The 24,399-nt window shown below is 36.0% G+C and overlaps 1 protein-coding gene across 2 annotated transcripts in view; it reads right to left on the bottom strand.

Annotated features, from left to right (window-relative positions):
• Nucleotides 1–18,548, bottom strand: part of LOC128205559 (uncharacterized) — a 74,187-nt gene extending 55,639 nt beyond the window's left edge. Inside the window, exons 1-6 of one of the 2 annotated variants that reach the window (XM_052907294.1) lie at nt 18,493–18,548; nt 18,350–18,402; nt 5,533–5,635; nt 5,091–5,180; nt 4,677–4,754; nt 4,420–4,485 (exon numbers count right to left, since the gene is read on the bottom strand). In XM_052907294.1, coding sequence (XP_052763254.1) covers nt 4,420–4,485; nt 4,677–4,754; nt 5,091–5,180; nt 5,533–5,635; nt 18,350–18,402; nt 18,493–18,528 — 426 coding nt within the window. In that variant the 5' untranslated portion in view covers nt 18,529–18,548. The remainder of the gene's footprint in view (nt 1–4,419; nt 4,486–4,676; nt 4,755–5,090; nt 5,181–5,532; nt 5,636–18,349; nt 18,403–18,492) is intronic. The other variant, XM_052907301.1, reaches the window with a different exon arrangement.
• Nucleotides 18,549–24,399: the final 5,851 nt, after the last annotated feature.

Here is a 24,399-nt window from a genome sequence, read left to right as displayed (position 1 = left end):
CATTGTGTATGGATCACGTGCATTGTGTATGGATCACATGCATTGTATATGGATCACATGCATTGTGTATGGATCACATGCATTGTGTATGGATCACGTGCATTGTGTATGAATCACATGTATTGTATATGGATCACGTGCATTGTGTATGGATCACATGCATTGTGTATGGATCACATGCATTGTGTATGGATCACATGCATTGTATATGGATCACGTGCATTGTGTATGGATCACATGCATTGTGTATGGATCACATGCATTGTGTATGGATCACATGCATTGTATATGGATCATGTGCATTGTGTATGGATCACGTGCATTGTGTATGGATCACATGCATTGTATATGGATCACATGCATTGTATATGGATCACATGCATTGTGTATGGATCACGTGCATTGTGTATGGATCACATGCATTGTGTATGAATCACATGTATTGTGTATGGATCACATGCATTGTATATGGATCACATGCATTGTATATGGATCATGTGCATTGTGTATGGATCACATGCATTGTGTATGGATCACATGCATTGTGTATGGATCACATGCATTGTGTAAAGATCACATGGATTGTGTATGGATCACATGCATTGTGTATGGATCACATGGATTGTGTATGGATCACATGCATTGTTTATGAATCACATGCATTGTATATGGATCACATGCATTGTATAGATGGATCACATGCATTGTGTATGGATCACATGCATTGTATATGGATCACATGCACTGTATATGGATCACATGCATTGTATATGGATCACATGCACTGTATATGGATCACATGCACTGTATAAGGATCATGTGCATTGTATATGGATCACATGCATTGTATATGGATCATGTGCATTGTATATGGATCACATGCATTGTATATGAATCACATGCATTGTATATGGATCATGTGCATTGTATATGGATCACATGCACTGTGTATGGATCACATGCATTGTATATGGATCACATGCATTGTGTATGGATCACATGCACTGTGTATGGATCACATGCATTGTATATGGATCACATGCATTGTATATGGATCATGTGCATTGTATATGGATCACATGCACTGTGTATGGATCACATGCATTGTGTATGGATCACATGCATTGTGTATGGATCACATGCATTGTGTATGGATCACATGCATTGTGTATGGATCACATGCATTGTGTATGGATCACATGCATTGTATATGAATCACATGCATTGTATATGGATCATGTGCATTGTATATGGATCACATTGTACATGGATCACGTGCACTGTATAAGGATCATGTGCATTGTATATGGATCACATGCATTGTGTATGGATCACATCATTGTATATGGATCACATGCATTGTATATGGATCACATGCATTGTATATGGATCACATGCATTGTGTATGGATCACATGCATTGTGTATGGATCACATGCATTGTGTATGGATCACATGCATTGTATATGGATCACATGCATTGTGTATGGATCACATGCACTGTATATGGATCACATGCATTGTATATGGATCACATGCATTGTGTATGGATCACATGCATTGTATATGGATCACATGCATTGTATATGGATCACATGCATTGTATATGGATCACATGCATTGTGTATGGATCACATGCACTGTGTATGGATCACATGCATTGTATATGGATCACATGCATTGTGTATGGATCACGTGCATTGTGTATGGATCACATGCATTGTGTATGGATCACATGCATTGTATATGGATCACATGCATTATGTAAGGATCACATGCATTGTATATGGATCACATGCATTGTATATGGATCACATGCATTGTGTATGGATCACATGCATTGTGTATGGATCACATGCACTGTATATGGAACACATGCATTGTATATGGAACACATGCATTGTGTATGGATCACGTGCACTGTGTATGGATCACGTGCACTGTGTATTGATCACATACATTGTATATGGATCACATGCACTGTGTATGGATCACATGCATTGTGTATGGATCACATGCATTGTATATGGATCACATGCATTGTGTATGGATCACATGCATTGTGTATGGATCACATGCATTGTGTATGGAACACGTGCATTGTATATGGATCACATGCATTGTATATGGATCACATGCATTGTGTATGGATCACATGCATTGTGTATGGATCACATGCATTTTGTATGGAACACGTGCATTGTATATGGATCACATACATTGTGTATGGATCACATGCATTTTATTTGGATCACATACATTGTGTATGGATCACATGCATTGTGTATGGAACACGTGCATTGTATATGGATCACATACATTGTGTATGGATCACATGCATTTTATTTGGATCACATACATTGTGTATGGATCACGTGCATTTTATATGGATCAGATGCATTGCATGAACCACATGCATTGTACGAGGGGTGTCCCAGAAATTCAAGGAATAATGTCATTATTCACAAACGCAAATAACTGTTATCTTGTCATTCATTGAGGATGTATTTTAAACTAATTGCAGTTAAGCATTGGTATTCTTTATTTTATTTTTTTCTTACTCTTGACATATTCGGTATCCATAGCAACTGGCTAACCCTTACCCGGAGCAAGCGTTTATATTGGTAAAAGACAATATTTTATATCACTTTAAGGTGAGTAAATATTCTGCCAAATAAAGTGATGTTAACAGTGTGTCTGGACGTTATTTCCTGAAAATTTCAACTTTATTACTGGTTCCGTTTCAATTTCGTTGTAACTTGAGTAACATCACTGTTTCAAAAGCAAAGTCAGCCATGACGTCAACAGATGATGTCCAGTTACGGAGTGCTGTGAAAATGTGTGAAGGCCTTCAGATGTCGCCAGCAGAAACTCTAAAGCTGATAAAAAGGTCTACAACGCTTCCACCATTCAGCAAAACCTTCATATATAAGTGGCATGAGCGATTCTGTAATGGTATATTGTCAATAAAAGACGACACCAGGGCCGGCCTGCCAGTGCAAGTGAAATCGAACATTGATTTGGTGAAAGACATATCTACAAAGACAGGCGGGCAACAGCGAGACGTATTGGAGATGACCTTGATATCTCGAGATCGACTGTTTACGCCATGTGGCATGTTCGAAGGCTTTCTGCAACGTTATGCAGAAGAGGAGGATGCATTTCTCAAACGTATTGTAACATTTGACGGGACCTGGTTGTATTACAATGACCCCAAAAACAAAAGTACAATCATAGGTTTGGAAAACACCTTGGAAACCACCGCCAAAGAAATTGCACATAAAGAAGAGCCTAGGCAAGGTTTATCTTTTTAATGGATCGGCGAGGAATGATCCTGCCACATCAAGTCCCAGACGGCAAAACAGTCAATGCAAATTATTACTCAAAAGTATTTGTTATTGGTTATACTAGTATGCATTCAAGAAATATTGGTAAGATTTTCCGTTATGTGGAAAACCAAGTGTTTAGTTTTTGTCAATAATTAAGGCATTAATAAAAAAAATGAAACATCTGATCGTTTAACCATTTGATATTCTTTTAAAGGTTCTACGGAGAGATCTTATTCAAGCTTTCTGAAAGAAGCGGCTGAATGGATACCTGGACCACATAATTCTGCATCAGGACAATGCACCGGCTCATACGGGGGCATCAACGCAACTGGAGATCAGTGTCCTCAGATTTGAGCTGTTAGCACATCCGCCTTACAGTCCTGACCTGGCCCCCATGGACTTCCGTACTTTTACGGACATCAAAGGCCAGTTATAGGGTCAGCGTTTTGAGTCGACATCTGACTTATGCAAACAACACAGAGGATCGTTTGCACCCTTGACAAAGAGTGGTACATTGAAATATTCTATAAATGGATCAGCAGACACTGGAAAAGTGTGAACACGGACGGAGATAACGTTGAGAAAGTTTACAAGGAACTTGTATTGTGACGTCAGCTGATGTCCACAACGTCGTTCGTGCTCCGGGTGTTGCGTGATGGGTACTTTCTGTACATCCGATAATTGATTTATGTTTATTGTAAGCTTTTGATATTTATACATGTTTCGAAATATCAAATATTGTTGTGCTGATTTTTTTGTTCAATATGACCGGTATAGCAAAAGTCATTATACAATTCCACAAACTTCTGGGACACCCCTCATATATGGAACAGATGCATTGTATGAACCGCATGAACTGTATATGGATCAGATGAAACGTATATGCTTCTCATGCATTGTGTATGTTCAAGAGTGTTCTAATTAAAGTTCTTAATATAACTACATAAAATTATGTTCTGTTCATAATTGTATAGTAACAAGAAAGACATGCATCATTCCAATTTAATGCTACAAAATATTTAGACTAAAGGCATTTCATATCCTTTTACCTGTATTACTTTGATTGACTGTGTCACATCATGGATGCTTACCTTTTGGCACTGCAGCATGCAACATCGTTCATATGTTAGCAGCATAAGGTCATCAGATATTTCAACCTGAAACAATGTCAAAATTAACAGACTGTGTTATTTTTTTTTAGATCTATCAATAAATAGATTAGTTAAAAGTCTAGGGGTTGAATGTTGTGCAGCCATTTGAAAGATAATATAGTGTTTAAAAATAATTCAAACTTCTTTTAAGGTACATGGATATATTTAAAACAATATGGTTTTGATTTGACCTTTACCTGAAAGTTGACTTCTAGCCCCGCATAAGTGCCTATAAACTTTATAGCTTTATGGCCATAGCCTTTCCCTGTTACTACCTGTAAATCATGAAATGTATAAAACATTTATAAAGTTTCTCTGTGCTGCAAAGGAGGCAAAATACAGCGTAAATGAGCAGTGACTGACTGCCTTATCCCCTGCCGAATAAAGTTCAGTATTATTTTCCTTCACATTTTGACAGATGATAAAAAATAAACAAAGGGCAATTATAGTTTTACAGAAAGTGAGCCCTGGGTTTTGTTCTATTTTATTTATAGTTCTGTGGTTATCTGCTTGCATGCCTACTGTGAAATAATAAGTCCCGTTTTATGGTTCCTGTGCACTGCTCTCCTCCTCAATATGATCTTTTTGTATATGAAGTTTGATTTCAATACCTGAAAAACTTTTGGAGTTATGCTCCAGAGAAAAATGCAGGGGAAACCCAAACAGGTACGCCTACCATTTCTGTTTCCTTCTGCATTCAGCTGGGGAATAAAAACAATGATGCTTGTTCTCGTATTTTTATTTCAAAACTGAGGCCATTTATGCAACATGTAAAAGAGCCACCTATAAAGATGTAAGTACAAATAATTCATATGATTTACATAATACAATAGAAATTAATGAGATTGGTCTCAAAATGATTTCTCGAAAACATTTCTCCACAAAATCATCTTATTTTGATCTAAAAAAGGAAGGAAAAAAATCATTCTTTGGGAGAAAAAAATAATAAGAAAGGGAATGCGGCAGTGCCTGAGAAACTAAACATTATTTTGGCCTGAACGATAATGCCATTTATATCACCACACAAAACAAGAACCAGAAGCACATACAGACCTCGTTCACCTCAAATGTTTCACAGTTGAAGAAAGGCAGTGGTTCCACATCATCAGATACTTTCCAGGAGACATCCCCACTCTCATCTAGATTGAACTCTGTCCTGTGTGTACACCAAATAAATTCATTTGCGAAACTCCAAAGACTGATCTGGGATAAATTGAAATGTGTAAACTACACACAGGTAAATGGTTTAGCACACATGAATATAACACTATTAACCTTTTCGCATTCACCTCTCGTTTTATGTTGAGTAACATGATTAGAATATCACTGTGCGATGTACAAAAGTTTACACACATGAATAGAGTAACAATATGTGATGCATACATGACTTGTGTACACATATGAATAGAGTAACACCATGTGATGTAGACAATTCATGTTAACACATGACTAGAATAACATTGTGCAATGTTTATGTGTTAACATATGAATAAAAAAACAGTGCGTGACGTTTGCACACAAGAATTAAATAACAATGTGTTGTACACAAGTTTACACACATGAATAGTATAACACCATGCAAGTAAACATGTTTAAACACATGAATAGAATAACACCATGCAATGTACACATGTAAACACACATGAATAGAATAACACCATGCAATGTACATATGTTTACACACATGAATAAAATAACACCATGCAATGTACATGTGTTTACACACATGAATAAAATAACACCATGTGATGTACACATGAAAAGAATAACACCATGCAATGTACATGTGTTTACACACATGAATAAAATAACACCATGCGATGTACATGTGTTTACACACATGAATAAAATAACACTGTGCGATGTACACATGTTTACACACATAAATATAATAACACCATGCAATCTACCATGTTTACACACATGAAATATATAATAAAACCATGCCATGTACACATGGTTAAACACATGAAAAGAATAAACTGTGCAATGTACACATGTTTATACATATGAATAGAACAACACTGTACAGTATACACATGTGTAATTTAAACAATATTATTGAAATTTGATAACATAATTCTTAATAACTTTGTTGAATAAAATGTATATAATTCCAAAAGCATTTATGTCAAAAACACCATCATTAATTGAAACTTTTGAAGAAAATGAATAGCCATAGTCAAGATACAGTCAAGAAAATGAGTGGTCATTGAAGAAAAGGCTTTTTGCTTGGGTTATATCTTTGCTTAACATTCAAACCAAGGTAGCCAGCCAAGTCAGTGTTTATCATGTATGTATTGTTTATTTTATACCAATTTATTCAAGCTTGATTGAAAACACTACTGAAAATCTGTTTCCTGGGTAGAAACTGGTGTCCTTTTGAAAGGGAATGAGAAAGTACCCCTGTTCAGTATTGAACCTACAAACACTATTTTTTTCTTTGAGAATATTATTCTAATTTCTTGTAAATATTTTTTTCTTTGGCTTAGAGAAATTTGTCAGTGAGATAATAATGCTGTTTTAGAAATTTTATCCCTTTTTGGTGTCTAAATCAAAAGTCAGCCAGCACACAATTGGCATTTTTTTTTAATGAAGTCATAAACTTCCAAAATTATGTGATGATAACAATAAATTTGGTGCACAATTCAAATAACAAACAATTTCATATCAATTTGCAGCATAAAATAAAAAGATTTGTTAGTTTTAGTGAGACATCAGCCATATGTCATTTAGTGAATACTAGGGATGGAAGCGAATATCCGAGTATCCGGATATCCGGATATCACGCAAGTATTCGTATACCAAAATGGGTATTCGAATATTCGTTAAGAATTATAATTTCAATGAAATAGCTTAGCAGAGACATAGCAATTATTATAAAACTTTTCAGATGAAATATTTCAGGTGATCAACAGTGTCTGTCGCGAAGCGGGTATGTGTCACAAATCGTCTGCTAATTGGGTGTTTGCACAAGGCGTGATATTGTGTCCTTGTGCAGCACCCTGTGAAGTTCTATGACCTTGTTTACAATGACAAGTGTTGTTTTATGATCTCAGATGTGCTTAATCAACACTAATTGGCACTAGTTGATATTAAACGGATTGATCATTAATCCGTAGGAATTGATCGTCCAATCACAAGATAAGGGTCGTGCGTTCGAATAAGTGCGACATCGAATGAAAACTGTTGTGAAGTATTCGAACATTTCGGACTTGAAAGTAGTGTGTGTTTAGGTTACACACCACCATTGTCATTTCCTCTATAATTCAATGTGAAATGATTATTTTTAGACAACATTTAAAGGCATTTCGAGCGAATGCAGACTATGATAAACATATATATTCTTAAAGTACAAGCTTTAAATTACCTTTTAAGCCAATAAAAAAGGGGGGTCAAGTTATTCCTAAGAAAAATCTCTCCACTTGAAAAACAAACTCTAAAAATTGCACATTCCGCCATGACAGTTCTTCCAAAATGACCTTTCAACTATAGGGCAGCAGTTTATGCTTAAATCTCTATTCTAAATGATAAATCAAGCAATAATAGATACTCAAGGTATAAAAGTTTCAGGAATAATGATATTTTTGATTTACAGTGTATTGAGCATGTAAAAACATGTCTATCAGTCATAAAAAACATTATTTTTTTATTGAGAATTTTCCACACAACGGAAGTAAATATGACGCAATGGTGACGTCATACCTATAACTAAACCCGTCCCTGCATTTTTTATGAAAAACACTTTCTATTAGTCCTTCATACATAAATACACCCAAAACTAGCTCAATCTGATAGTCTGTGTCCGGTTTTCCAGTTTCACTGCCTGTCACCCAAGTGCCTGTGCGTCTGTATTTTCTAAGGCGTTTTGGCCCAAAATGCCATTCTTTGAGTTTTTTCAACTGAACCTGGACTCAAATGGCATTCTAAGCATCAAATGGGGCAGTTCTACACAACTTTGCACACATTTCAAGTTCTCGCAGTCAAATTTTCACCAAATTTGGACATTTTCAGTGCTCGTAAGATTGCAGACGACTCAATTTTTTTTTAAAAATAGGCGAAAGTTGTGAAAACCAGGAAATAGCATATTTTGATCAACCGGACAAGACAAATGCATTTGATTGTGAAAATTTGCCAGAAATAGTGAAATGCAATACATTTCTTGCCAAAAATGACACTTTTTAAAAAAGCAGTTTGGTCCCTTTTAGGTTACACACCACCATTGTCATTTCCTCTATAATTCAATGTGAAATGATTATTTTTAGACAACATTTAAAGGCATTTCGAGCGAATGCAGACTATGATAAACATATATATTCTTAAAGTACAAGCTTTAAATTACCTATTAAGCCAATAAAAAAGGGGGGTCAAGTCATTCCTAAGAAAAATCTCTCCACTTGAAAAACAAACTCTAAAAATTGCACATTCCGCCATGACAGTTCTTCCAAAATGACCTTTCAACTATAGGGCAGCAGTTTATGCTTAAATCTCTATTCTAAATGATAAATCAAGCAATAATAGATACTCAAGGTATAAAAGTTTCAGGAATAATGATATTTTTGATTTACAGTGTATTGAGCATGTGAAAACATGTCATAAAAACATTATTTTTTTATTGAGAATTTTCCACACAACGGAAGTAAATATGACGCAATGGTGACGTCATACCTTAAGCGTCATTTAACATGAAACCTGCTGATAAATAACAAACTCGAAAGCACGTGGCAGTAACCAAGCAACCACCTTGGCCGAAGTGACTATCAAATTCGCGAGGTGTTTATGTGGTATTCATCATGAGTTTTATGACGTAAAATGAGTTGTATAGCTTTGATTATAACATTATAAATTATTAAGACTGAGAAAGAATGAATGAAAAAGTGAAATAGCCATATGACGAATTAAAAAAATAAGTGAACAATTATGTCAAATAACAGAAGGTGGGTGACATATAAGAGGAAATTTACTTATTATGAACACAATTTGATACGAGTATCCGGATAGTATTCGAATACTTGATACGAATATCCGGATACCGATTTGGTATCCGGTTTCCATCCCTAGTGAATACAGAAAGTTGCATTGACATAAAGTGAGATGATATCACTCCACCGAGGGAGCACAAGGCATACACAACCTCATAGCATGAAAAGGCACACAACTGTGCATTGGCTAATGAAGACGAATTACATACATGTATTAGAACACATAAGGCATCATTTATCAAGAATACCGTCAACCAGCTGGTCCCTGTTGGAGATGCTGCAAGAAATCCACTAGCTTGAAGATTCAATGCTCCAGCCGAATGAAATGAATGGCAGACGCGACCAACGCGATAGTTATGAAGCCAAGAGGCACCTTGACCAAAATAAGTGTCTGTATTGCAGAAATAGCTCAACTCTCACATGCAAATATTGCTAATTATATGGCAAAAGGCGCAATAAAGTTTCCGGAACCAGCCAGGACCAGAAACATGAAGCGGAGCTGAGCAGTCAAGCTACCGGAAGAGGGGCCAAAGGGAGGAATACAGGTCCATTGCTTCTGGAAGCAAGTATACAATGTAGCGATTTCTTTGACAAACATTTGCAGAATGTGAGGAGTACAATGTATCACCATTTGTAACTGATGGTGAGCAGTCATGAAAAGAGTTATTAAAGGTAGCATGTAGTATAATAGGCACACAACAGCTTAGTATAATATGATGCTTTGGTTTGATTTGAACAATAATTTATACGTGTCCATTGTAAACAAATTTAAAGAGAAAGATTTACATTATAAATCATGAATAACACACATTTTAATTCACAGTATCCTATGATGCGGTTCGATCAAAGCTACAGAACGCGGATATGAAGACTGGTCTGGGGACAACTGCAAATTCAGATTCTGGAGATGAGGAATATAGATGATCAAAGCGCCGTAGGAGGTAGGTAACTTGTACCTTCATCAAGCAATGTAACCATTAATGTTGAACTGATTAATACTATAATAGTTAAGTGTTTCATGATGCCTGCAGTTTTATAATTGATGTGACGCATAATAATTTGTGATACATATGTTTCATTGAATAAGATGGAAATCCATGATAAAAGTTGGTCATGTAGGCTTTTTATATTTAAACAAGAGGCCCAAAAGGGCCTATGCTCTACTGGCATGGCTCTTGTGGTCATTTTCAATCCAGAGCATGTACCTTTGAGTAATAGGCAACAAATATATAGTTCACTTTCGGTGTTTGGGTTAGCTGAAAACGCTGCACGTTCAACATCTGAGGACAGGAAATGTTGTAAGCTGATTAGTTGCATGAACTATTTTAATATGTGCCAAGTAATGGTAATCTGAGGGTAAAAAATATTTGCTTTCAAAACTGTACTCATCGTCAAAATTTCATTTCATTAGCTTTAAAAATAAAAAGTCGGTCAAAGGTCAAAGTCAAGGACATCCGAGGACAACATTAATGCTTGTTTGCAAAACTGTTCACATGGTCAAAATTTCATTACTGTAGCTTTAAAAATTAATAAGTAAGTCAAAAGGGGTTGGGCCAGCTTTTGCCCAAGGGGCATTATTTCAAATGTTTTCAATTGCATCATATGATGCTCCACAACAAACATCAAAGGTATGGGCCTTGTGGTTTGAAACAAGAAGATTTTGAAAACATTTCTTAAATAAGTCTCTAGGTAAATTGTGACACCCAGGGCAGTGCCAGTTTTGACCCAAGGGACATAATTTGAACAACTATGGTAGTGGACCACTAAATAAAGCCTTGTTAAAAATAGCAAGGATATGCATAGTGGTTTCAGACAAAAAGGTTTTTAACATTTCCCAATTTAAGGGGGGGGGGGAGTCCGTCCCTTACAAAGAAAAGAGAAGTTTCATCGAGATACAATCAAAACTGAAGACTGTAACATGTTCACAAGCAATTGTTTACAGACGAACTGATTTTTTAATACTTTCAAGACCCATAATCTAGGCATGCATGGTCGGATCTGGCTGGTTTTCGAAAGGAACCGAGCTCTAATGGATATCTAAATACTGTACAAGTTTCATCGAGATACAATCAAAACTGAATACTGTATCGTGTTCACAAGCTAGTGTTTACACAACAGCATTTTTTATACTATCAAGGGCCATAATCTAGGCATGCATGGGCGGATCTGGCTGGTTTTCAAGAGGAACCAAGCTCTAATGGATATCTAAATACTGTACAAGTTTCATTGAGATACAATCAAAACTGAAGACTGTATCGTGTTCACAAGCTAGTGTTTACACATTTGCATTTTTTTATACTATCAAAGGCCATAATCTAGGCATGCATAAGCGGATCTGGCTGGTTTTCGAAAGGAACCGAGCTCTAATGGATATCTAGATACTGTACAAGTTTCATCGAGATACAATCAAAAATGAAGACTGTATCGTGTTCACAACCAATTGTTTACACAATAGCATTTTTTTATACTATCAAGGGCCATAATCTAGGCATGCATGGGCGGATCTGGCTGGTTTTCAAAAGGAACCGAGCTCTAATGTATATCTAGATACTGTACAAGTTTCATCGAGATACAATCAAAACTGAAGACTGTATCGTGTTCACAAGCAATTGTTTACAGACGCACGAACGCACGGATGCACTAGTCCAAATAATTGTACGTTGACGGATTTTTTTTAGATTTTTTGATATGGCAAATCCTTCACGTACAAATTGTTTAGTATCAAAAGTGGGTAGTTGTTCCGATCAGAATTCCGGGTTAAAGCATATAGCGTATATAAAATATCATAAAAACAAGAAATATTACCAGATAATGTTATTTTATATTAGTTCCGTACACAAAAAAATAAATATCCAACTTATAATTATGAGTTTGACGGCTTTTTTTCATTTCATTCTTTCCAAACATAACGATATATACATGAAGGGCACCTGCAAGGCTTTAGGGCACAGTTTTAAATCGCTCGGAACATTTCAGCCATGGCCGAGTTGTTATGATTGTATAACGAGGTCTATCTCGAAGCTTTGTCGGAGGAGGCCGAGCTATTACGATTGTATCGAGTTGTTCCCCTTCGCATAATTGTTGTCTGTGTCAGTCAACTTTCGTTTTATTGGAAAGGTAAACAACTTGTTTTAATGCATTAAATGCTTGTTTAGTGCAAAATAACATTTCACTTACATGGTAAAATATGAATATAACTCTTTATGATCAATTTCAACCATAAAATACTTCACTTAAAACAATTTCAATATTTTTAAAACCCCCCCGTTTTTTGCACATTCCCGTTTAGACGTTAGGGATTGGAAGAATCCCGTATAACACGTCTATTATTTTAGACGAACGGATGCACATACTACGTACACATTACCATCGCATAAGCTCTTCTGGCCTTTGGCCAGTAGAGCTACCGTAAATGACTGGGTATTAGACGCACTTTTTTCCCTCAGATTTTGATGCAAAAAAAATGCCTGCGTATAATACCCAGTAACAATTTTTTGAACTTTTTTTCTAAGGTCAATTTCAAGCCGAGAGTTTGTTTAGATTTATGTAGAAAGGGATGTTACTCGCGTCATATTGATCGAGTATATACGGGTTAAAACGGCGGTTGAAGATCGGGATACGGTATATCATAAGACGTTTATAATTTCAACAAAAATATTTTTCGATTAAAGTTACCGTAATTCACCTAAGAGTTTGGACACTCTAAATATTTGGACACCCATAATTATTTGCCAATTTTACCTAATTTTCGGACACCCAAAGGACATCAATCATAACTTTCATAGTTACCAAGTTTCACAGACGAAGATTATTGAATTTTATCTTTTCAATGCCTGGCTAGATTACCTAACCGTATACACCACTGTGACAAGTTAATTAGTTACTACCCATCCTAAACGATTTATTGCCTGTTGAAAAGGAAGTGTGATATATTTATTTGAGGATTAAACAAACAACAAGGGCAGAAGGGATTAAGAAAACATCGACATGACATGTTTGTAAAACGATCTGCCAATAAACTTTCAAACTTGTACCACACTTATAGACTATATGAAGCAATAATCGTACAGTTATACATTAATCCTGCATAGCAATGTCCATGCTCTCCACGAGATCCTCGTGGGTATAACTGTAAGTTATGTGACGTCACACAGTGTGACTCTTTGATCTGAAGCCGATAGAATGTGTTTATTCAGTTCTGAGTGCATGTATAAAATGGTGTTTTAATTAACTTGATGAAGGATTTACACTTATAGGCGTAATAAATAAGTTTATGACCATTGATTACTACGGATAAATTAATAAGTGGTGAAAAGCAAACATGAAGAAAAAAGGCAGGTTAAACAAACATGTAAATAAAATGTAAAAATGATAATTTTCTATGTATTCGGAGAGCGAAAAAATAATTAATTTATGGTGTCCGAACTCTTGTGAATTACGGTATTCAATATTATTTTGAATAATAAATTGAATTAAACAATAATCAAACTTACATATGAAAAAGCAAAGTTGGGCACTGTCAAAATATTTTTTGCATAACATAACTTTTCATTCTCGACAGTATGGTTGTATGGTTTTAAAGATAACCATCGCCATTTTCACGAAAAAAAAAATTTTTTTGTCACTGTCAACAAACATGGTGGCTGAAAATGCCGGACGATTTTGACATTTTTTCTATGCGTCTTTTAACCAAAAACATAGATTAAAAGTTTTTTCTCAGATTTTCACAGATTTTTTCCCTGCGTCTAATACCCCCTATCGTCTTATACCCAGTCATTTACGGTAAAAAGCAAAAAAAGAAAGTAAACTATGCCAACCTTTAAATTTATCAAAAGGGGAAAATGATCAGGATTCGCTGATTTATGCATCTGTTGGTATAACACAAATTGTTAAATATTCATGTGATGAATTTTCAGAGCAAAAGGGTTTTAATTAGATGAGGATGTAGAAATGCCTGTGACAGCACCACCATGGCAATTGAGGGCACTTCATTGCAGTGGCAATGGCAGGACTTTTCTGCAAGCATCACAGCAGTAACTACCAGATCCTCCAACAGTTATACGCATCTCTGCAGATATATACCATTCTAAACCCTTCATTAATAGTATAACTAGTGTATAACACCCAGAAAATTAATATGTGAAGGAATGGAGGCAAAATTTATACAATCTATACAGTAAAAAAAATACATCTGGTACAAAAAGCCATTAAGAATTACAGATACCAGATGCATTGAAATGCCATTTGGTAAATACCAAGTTCCTGAAAAGACTTATCTGTAGCTCTTGATTAACAGTATGTGCACCTATTCCAGAGGCTGTCATGGAATCCTGTTGTTGTACTGTAGCAGTGGTACGAGATAAATGTGCTGCCTGTATGAGGTCTGCATCGGACAGAGGTGGAAGAAGGAGAAAAAGCACGGAAAGGAGGCAGTCGCAGTTGGCTGAGTACACCAGAATGAAAAGAATGTCTTAAAGATGTTATACCAAGGCAAGAGTCCTCAATTATTGTTCAATGAATTGATTCTTATTTCTAGTCTTATTTTGTTGTTCATTTATACAGTAACAGTAAAATACCATGTCAGTATACTGTCAAAAAGTACATTAATCTCAACTTGTTTATCTCTGTTTGTATTTTTATTAATCTCATCATTAATTAAAGCATAATATTTTTGTTGATAATGTTTTATTTGTGAAGCATATTAACAATTACTTATTAACTTATGTTTGTATGTATAATGTACTGGGTATGTTGAGATTTTAAATGTATTGAAATATATATTTTGAATTTATTTAAATCTGGTAATGCTACTGTGATTCAAAAACTGTTTATTGTTTAATATGAGCGCCATGTTGTCAAGAATATTTGGACAAGTGAATGAAATGAGCATGGACCAAAATGACAGCTGATTTGTCATTGACATTGGTTACCTTTGAGGCAGTTTTAAGATTATGACCATTCAAATTGTGAGGATAGAAGGTACAGTTTTTATCATGTTCAGATGATGATTGATACTTTCAGAAAAAGGTGTATCCTCTTAGCAGCAGGGAATAAATAAATATGACATAATTTTAATGACAAATATGAGTTGTGACCTTTACCTTTACCTCAAAACCCATAGCGGTAATCTTCTGGTCACCCCAAACCTAAATGTCAAGTTTGAGGGGCATGGGTGCAGGCATTGTCAAGTTATCACACAGACAAGCTTTTTGCGATCAAGGTCACTGAAACCTTTACCTTTGACCTGATGACCCTTAAGATCAATAAGGATCATCTCCTGGTCAGGCCTAATCTCCAAGTCAAGTTTAAGGGCCATGGGTGCAGGCATTGTCCAGTAATCACTTGGACAACCTTTTCACATTCAAGGTCACTGTGACCTTGACCTTTGACCTGATGACCTCTAAAACAACAGGGGGCATCTACTGGTCAGGCCCAGCCTCCATGTAATGTTTGATGACCATAGCTCCAGGCATTATTGAGTCCTCACTAGAAGAAGCTTTGTAATCCTTTTCACATTAAAGGTCATTGTGACCTTATCTTTTGACACCTAAAAACAATTTACTGGTCAGGCCCAACCTTCATGTCAAGTTTGATCACCATAGGTCCAGAATTTGTCATGCTTGCCTTCAAGGTCACTGTGATCTTGACCTTTGATCCAATGATCCCTAAAATATATAGGGTTCATCTACTAGTCAGGCCTAACCTCTAAGTGAAGTTTGAGGGCCATGGGTGCAGGCATTGTCGAGTTATCACTCAGACAACCTTTTAGCATTCAAAGTCACTATGACCTTGACCTTTGACCGATGACCTCTTAAATCAAAAGGGGTCATCTACTGGTCAGTTCCAGCCTCAATGTCAAGTTTGATGACCATAGGTCCAGGCATTGTTGAGTTATCACTCTGACAAGCTTTAACAACCATTTCCCATTAAAGGTCACTGTGACATTGACATTTGACCTGATGGCCCCTTAAAACAATAGGGGCCATCTACTGGTCAGGCCTTACCTTCAGGTCAAGTTTGATGACAATAGGTCCAGGAATTGTTGAGCTATCTCTCGGACTACCTTTGGTCTATCCACAGACCAAAGGGGGGCATTATTATAACATATAATATTTAATCATATAGTTTTGTGAAAATTAGGAAGCAGAATCAGTCATTCAAAATTAAGTTTTCAAAAAGGCCTATAATTCAAAGGTTTTTATTCAGAACAGAATAAATCTGTATATATTATGACATGTATGTATTTTATAACTTTATAACATTTTGATGATACATTTGGCCATGTGGAGGTATTGTCCACATTCTGTCATAATACCTATTTGTTTGACTATGTTAATAAATGATAATAAAACATTTGGCTATGTGGGGGTATTATTTGAATAAATGAAAATAAAAATTGTAAAATCAAATTTCCTGTTTTCTTATGCGGGAATCTGTGAGTACATAATATGCCTCTAGGTTTGTGTTTTCTCTGCATTATTATTTGTCTCTCCAATGACCAACAAATGCACTACCTTGGTTTTGAACTATCTTGTTCTGTTATCATTGAGCATGACTAGTCAACTGTATGAGAATAAGGACGGAATAGGATCTTGGCATTATGTTTTTATACGTCAGATATATACCAATCACCCGACATCAGCCCAATGTTGAGCCTTGTTGCACATCCGACATCAGCCCAACGGGCCGATGAAATGTTCCAATTTGGCCTGACATCGAGCCAACAAAAAAATGTTTGCTGGGGCAAGGAAGATAAAGTATCCACCAGTGGTAGGAAAACGACACTAGCTTGAAATGATAAGATCAACTCAGGTGGAGAATTTGAGCAGCAAAATTACCTTATAAGCATCAAGAATGCTTGAGACAGAACCAGAAGAAAACGGCGCCTGATTAAGAGCAGACAAAACAAGATCTATAGATGATGATAACTTTACATGACACTGCAGAAACATTACCTAAAGTAAAACAGTCCAAAACTGTGCCTTGTAATCGAGACACTGTCAGTTCAAGTACTGGAACTGGCGACTCTTGCAGACATGTAGGTAGCGGAAGCCAAGCCAACTTGAACTTTGGAAACAGACTATATATTGTTAATTCGGAATGACTGAATTATATTCGGAATTATATTCATATTGTAATATTTTAATGATATGGAATATTGACTTAAGAATTACTTAAGTTTAATTTTGTCCTTTTTTCATCACTCATTTTTATATAATATCATAAGCCAAGTTATATTGATTTAAAGGGAGGGATATTATATACTGCCAATTGTAATGTCTAATGAATGATGATGTCACTTCCTATTTATGTTATTAATAAAAGTAAATGAAAGAAAGACTCAAAATTACATCACTTATATCAGACAAAAACAAGCACTGTCACAGTAACCTGACAAATGCCCTTTAAGTCCTCATTGGACAAAGGGGTCCCTCACCAGCAAGGTTCCCTGATCCGGTCCTACTAAACACTGCAAAGCCAACCAAAGCCTAGCAAAGTCAAGCAAAGCCTAGCAAAGTCAAGCAGTCAAGTCTTTTTTTAAATAAGTAAGTTTAGTAGCACTTATAATCGTTATTTAATCCCGAAAAGATAACTTTGTCGTATAAATGAGTTATTGTGATCGAGAATAAGGCATATTTGCATGATATCTGCATGATTTCTTCACTTAAGATGTACAATTATCATGTACTGTACAGTAGTAGTCAGTACACATTTTTATGTTGCATTTATAATTCATTATTGGTTTTTGGTTGGAATGATAAATAATGACTTTGATCATTGTAAACAACACATTTTATTTTTATTTAAGCAATAGTAACGTTTCTTTTCCAAATAAGAGCGACTGTGATAGACAGTAATGTCTAATGACATGAATAATAATGACAAACCCTTCGATTCCAGTTGTTTCTACTGTTCCTGCCAGCGACACGCACTCGACAATCTGGAATATTATAGAAAATAAAATAAATATTTCGTTGAATTCCTTTCTCCATTATAGTTTTGCAAATAAGTCGCATAATCATTCACAAACCTTCCAAGTCCCAATATATGCTTCTTCCGTAGCCATCTTGAATGTTTACATATTCGGTAAATAGTCAAATCGGCAGACGATACTATTTCCCGGTCCCGGTCTCAAACGCTCCCGGTCTCAGTTTGCAAAATTATACGGGAGTTATATATGCCGGTACCTGCCTGAACTGCCTGGATCCGGGACCCAAATTTTGATATTGAAATAATCTTTTTATTTTCTATGTTAGCAACTAGTCGTTTCGTACCCTGACTATTTCGTACCCTCCGATTTTTGGTTATTTCGTACGATTTGGATAGTCATTTCGTACTTATATTTTATTTATATTTGAAGTTATTTTTTTCATATGTTAAACAGTAATGGAATGAAGAAAGACTGAATTAGTTTACATATAATATTATATAAAAAAATATTCTGACACTGAGTATTAAGGCTTCTGATTTCATTAGTAGATTCTTTAGTGAGGTGCCAATAGAGGTGAGCAACCGTTGAACTTTAATTTGATCAGTCGGGCGGGTTTAAAATAATCAAGACGTGTGAAGTTCTTTGTGGTGTCACTTGTTTAATTTTATTTGATACTTTTGACATAACAATTAGATTTAATCGACAATTACAAAAAAACAGATATATCAATGAGAAATAAATAATCATTTTTTTAGTGGGCACAAAGCATTTTAAATGGTTAATGCCTTAAAGCTGCACTCTCACAGATTTACCGTTTTTACAACTTTTTATTTTTTTGTTTTGGAAAGAGCAAATTTTTGGGTAAACATCTTCAAACCAATGATATAAGATTGCTTACAAAAAATCAGATCGTAGTTTTTCATATTTCCGTGCGAAAATTAATGTTTTATGGCTTAAACCGTTACTACGGTTTAAGAAAAATGCATAAAACATCAATTTTTGAACTTAAATATAAAAATCTGCGATCTAATTTTTGGTCAGCAGTCCTATATAACTGGTTTCCATGGAGTTAGTTTTGACATAGAAATGATTTCACCGCAAATATTATAATGTGCATATGAAAAAGATGTAGTTTACACTAGCGAATCAATATAAATTAGCCCATAAAATGAAAGCTATGAATATTTTAATGCCTATAAGATCATAGTTACATTGGTTACACTGGTTTAATACATTACATTAAGGCGTGTATGCTAACAAGTGTGTGACAACGGCGTTACATCGGTTACATCGAAAATGTTCAAAGTTCAAACTCAAAAATCGATTTTTCAGGTCGACATCTGTTCAGAGTTAAACGGTAACAATAGTTACAATGAGCAGTGATTTTCAAATATTTAAAAAAGTGTTTGTTTGTTTATTCCAAATATCGGGTTACGCCGTGTTACATTGGTTACAATTAACCGGCTACATCGAAAATGTTCAAAGTTCAAACTCAAAAAATCGAGTTTTCAGATCGACATCTGATCAGAGTTATACGGTAACAATAGTTACAACGAGCAGTGATTTTCAAACATTTGAAAAAGTGTTGTTTGTTTATTCCGAATATCGGGTTACGCCGTGTTACATTGGTTACAATTAACCGGCTACATCGAAAATGTTCAAAGTTCAAACTCAAAAATCGAGTTTTCAGGTCAAAATCTGATCAGAAATATGCGGCTACAATAGTTACAATGAGTTACAGCAGTGATTTTCAAAAGTTTGAAAAAGGGAGTTTTTTCCATCTCAAATATCGGGTTACGCGGTTACATTGGTTACAACCGGTTACATCGAAAATTTGCAAAGTTCAAACTCAAAATTCGAGTTTTAGGTCGACATCTGATCATAGCTATACAGTAAATACTAAAAAGTGTTCCCTGTGTTTAAATTGTAGTTTGCAGACATAGGGTGATTGTGGTTTTATTTTGAAAAAAAAAGTAAACTACATTTGATGTTTCTATAGAGACCAGTGGTTGTTTTTAGCAGAACCGAGTAAATGGCAATTGGCAAGCAGATAGTGCATGTGGTTTCATTTTGAAGAAAAGAGTAAAACAGAAATACCAATGCGCTGTAAATTGCGCATTGAGGAACCACAGTTGCTTGATTTTGTACTGTTAGATTGAAGAAATCAATTGAAACTTAATTATTGCAATGATAGACTGGTTTTCCATAGTTTAATTAGACGGTATCCTGACAGAGACTAATCAGAGCCAGATGTATAATATTATTCGCGCTTCTAAATGAATGAAACCGGTTTGGTTACTGCGGGAAATGTTCTCGTGCTCGGTGTTTTAATCTCCGTATATAAGAAATGTTCTCGTGCTCGGTGTTTTAATCTCCCTATATAAGAAGCTTACGGGGCGTGGTCCGCCACTTGAGGTTTTATCTGCAGTTTGATCGTGAGTCATTTCCCCCCTACTGTGATTTTTTTTATTTCTTCAAGGCTGTGAAAGATGCTCAGATGCAAAATTTATGCTAACATATGTTCCATAAATAATTTTCAAATTTGAATATAGTTATCGTTTCAGTATCTGAATAACACCGTACCGGTGTCGGGAGTAGTCAGATTTAACTCAATATCGGATTCCGAAGGGAGCCGATGTGACAGGCGCCTGTGTAACGTTGTAAACTGACCCCCATAGAATAATGACACCCGGTCATTAATTTATATAGAAAATTGACTCCCTGGTCATAATATTATGACCGGGGGTCATAATATTATGACTCCCCCATACGTAGAAAAATGACCCTCACATAGAATTGTGACCCCCTATAGAATAACGACCCCCTAACCCAAACCCTCACCCTAACCCATCTAAGGTACACTTACAACATAATTATCCCCACCGATAGGCATAGGAGGCGAATATGGTAATGACACCCGTCCGTGCTTGCGTCCGTGCAACATTTTTCTTTGTGACTGCAACTCTTCATTTATTGATTCAAACCTTTAGGGGTTACTACTACCGATGCCTAGTTGTGCAGAAAGAAAAAAATTGATCCACCTGTTCGGGAGTTATAGCCCTTCAATTCGAACAACATTTGCATATTGATAGAATTGTTTTCCTTTTCTACTTAAAAAACGCCGGAAAAGTGACACAAATACCCCAAATCCAAAGAAGGATGTCTCTTCAACAATATACTGAAATTTGAATAATTTCTAACGACGAGGAGCGTCACAGGTAATATCAAAGTGCTGAAAGCACTGATGGACTAGGGCTTCATTTAGGGGAATGTTGACAACCATGTTCTAAGCATTGAAAAAATCGGCTCACATCACAAGGGGTCACTGTTTAATGGGCTAGCTTAAACTTTTGACTTAAATTGCTTGCAAGCTGCAAAGGAAATTTGAAAAATCTCGTTAAGTGTGTGTAGAGTGAGGGGGGCGGGGTGTGGGGCTAAACCAAACATAATCATATTCTCTATTATATACCCATCATCTATCCACATGCAATGTTGCGCAATATTAAATTGACGTCATTAAACCAATGCGTGCATCCTTAAAATGCAATTTATTATGCAAAGATGTGGCTTCTAAGTGATCTCATCAGTAATGTATATAATAAAAGGATTATAAGTACTGCGTTTTGATCCAGATATGGTGGAATGTCATATTCGATTCTGGTAGTTTTTTTGTAGATTTTGATTTTAGATGGCTTGTGCCTTGTGAAAACCGAATCTGCAAAAATCTACTTGAGTCGAATACAACCTCCTGGATCAAAACGCAGTACTTATAACACTATGATGTACAAAACCTGTTACCCCATGGACAGAGCATCTTTAACCCACAGGGCCATTGTAACTTTGAACAATCATTGTAAAAGACAACTACATGTCAGACTACATACAAGATGCTAAGGAAGTAGTTTGGAAAAATGAGAATTATTTTCTCCGTCTTAAAATGTATGCATTAGATAACTCAATAAATGCAGCAGTTGACCATTCTTGTATTGTCCTCTGTCACTGTCCTGATAGCTCCCTATCTCAATAGTTGCAAAAGGTTGTAGGTTCATGATTCCCTGGTCCAATATGTCATACAGAAAGAAGATGTTGAATGTAGAATCAAGAAGCTTTCTTTTCAGACACTTCGAATTGAATAGTACTGTAACATTTGGAGTGCCTAGAATTTGTTGGATTCGTAGGCAACATGTATCAGGTGTTGCAGTACATTTGGCAAATACTTTTCACCCGTCCTTGTAAATCTAAAAAAGCTTTCATTTTGCAAAAGTAGTTCATATAACTATAATAAGGTTGCTAAATCAGAGTTTGAATAATTCTGAAAACTAGATGTGCCTTTAATTGCAGCAATTTGAACTCCCAACTCATAATGTCAATTAAGCTGGTTAAGCAATACTGCAGTTCCTTGGTATGGGGATTGCTTTATTTACTTGAATAAACAAACATTTCTTGCGTTGGATAGTACAATGTATTTTTGATTTGGATTGTAAAGTATAACTTATATAAATAAATATATATTCTTAACTTTTAATATGTAATTAGACAATTAGCTAATTTTTCAACTGCGCACCAAAACTGCGCACCAAAACCCTGATCTGAATACACAAGCTAATGCATCAGTCAATTGTAACCATGCCCACCTCGGTCCCGGAATAGCGGGGACTTCTATTTTCGGTCCAGCCAACCCCAGCTAAATTCCCCGCCCTGCGGAGATAATCTGGTGGTTAAGTCCCCACCAAATGCACTGGCACCCAAGGGACTTTAGGTTAAGCCCAATCCACACTGTATTTTCCGGGAAGACCCGGCACTGCGGGGCCTACTGAAAGGTAAAAACATGGCCCATTTCGACGGCTATCCCCGGTATACCCACGGATGTGGGAGCCGTGGTTTCAATTGACTGGTGCATAATGATCCTTGTGATCCAATCTCATGCAAAGACGATTTCTGTTCTAACATTGCCAGGTTAGTTATTCTTAAGCATAAAAAAGCCTGGAAAAAAAGCCTTTGAGAAAGACTGTTGTGAGGTTAAATCTTCATTACTTCACTATTCCACAACATTGGGTGATAATGGAACTTTATTGAATATTTTGATTTTAATTTTGTTCCCTAAACGCCACAAGTCAACTGATTAATACAAATTAATTCAATTCTATCTCCACAATATTCGGCACTGCATTGTTAAATAAAACTCAAAAGCACTGCATTGTTAAATAGAACTCAAAAGTTACACTTGTAAATTATAGAACCAAATACCTTTCCCTCAAATATTTCACAAATTTATATTGATATATCAACAACAATGCATCACCATACTGTATCTCTGACTAATTATTGATTTTCATTCTTGGCTAGAAAACAAAAAGTGAGCACAAAGCGTCTTCAGAAAAAGAACTTGTCAAGTATGCACCAGTCAATTGTAACCACGCCCCCCCCCCCGCAGGGAACAGCAGGTACTTTGACTTTCGGTCCAGCCAGTCCCCGGTAAAATCCCTGCCCTGCGGGAACGAACTGGTGGTAAAATCCCGTGAATAACCCCGCACCCCGGGGATCTAAGGTAAGAGCAATTCCCTGATATAATTTGCGGGAAGACAAAACCACCGCAATCTCCCGGTATTGCGAGGACACTAGTTCTGGCTTCCATAACTTTAATGTTGATATTTTTTTTTATGTTAACAACACATTGAACAAGTCCAAAAAGGTAATATATAATGTGTTCGCTGAAGTTCTTTAGCTACGAGGACACCTGAAAGGTTAAAACACAGCCCTTCGCCCCCCCCCCCCCCCCGTACATCCCCAAGGGGATGGGTAACAATTGACTGGTGCATTATACGAGAGGAAATCAAAATTGAGCAGGCAAGATTGTTTTACCTACGGCGATGGTTTATCACAATGTCATTGAACAAAATGTACTTACACTGAGAGTGGCTCCAAGACTTTTCTATGCACGTAGGTAAACACTCATCTTATTCATAAGCCAGATGCTGTGCACATATTCATACATTTGGCTTCATT

This window comes from Mya arenaria, chromosome 2, assembly GCF_026914265.1.
Source record: "Mya arenaria isolate MELC-2E11 chromosome 2, ASM2691426v1".
In the NCBI taxonomy this organism is placed as follows: Eukaryota; Metazoa; Mollusca; class Bivalvia; order Myida; family Myidae; genus Mya; species Mya arenaria.
This window is presented reverse-complemented; position numbering and strand designations above follow the sequence as displayed.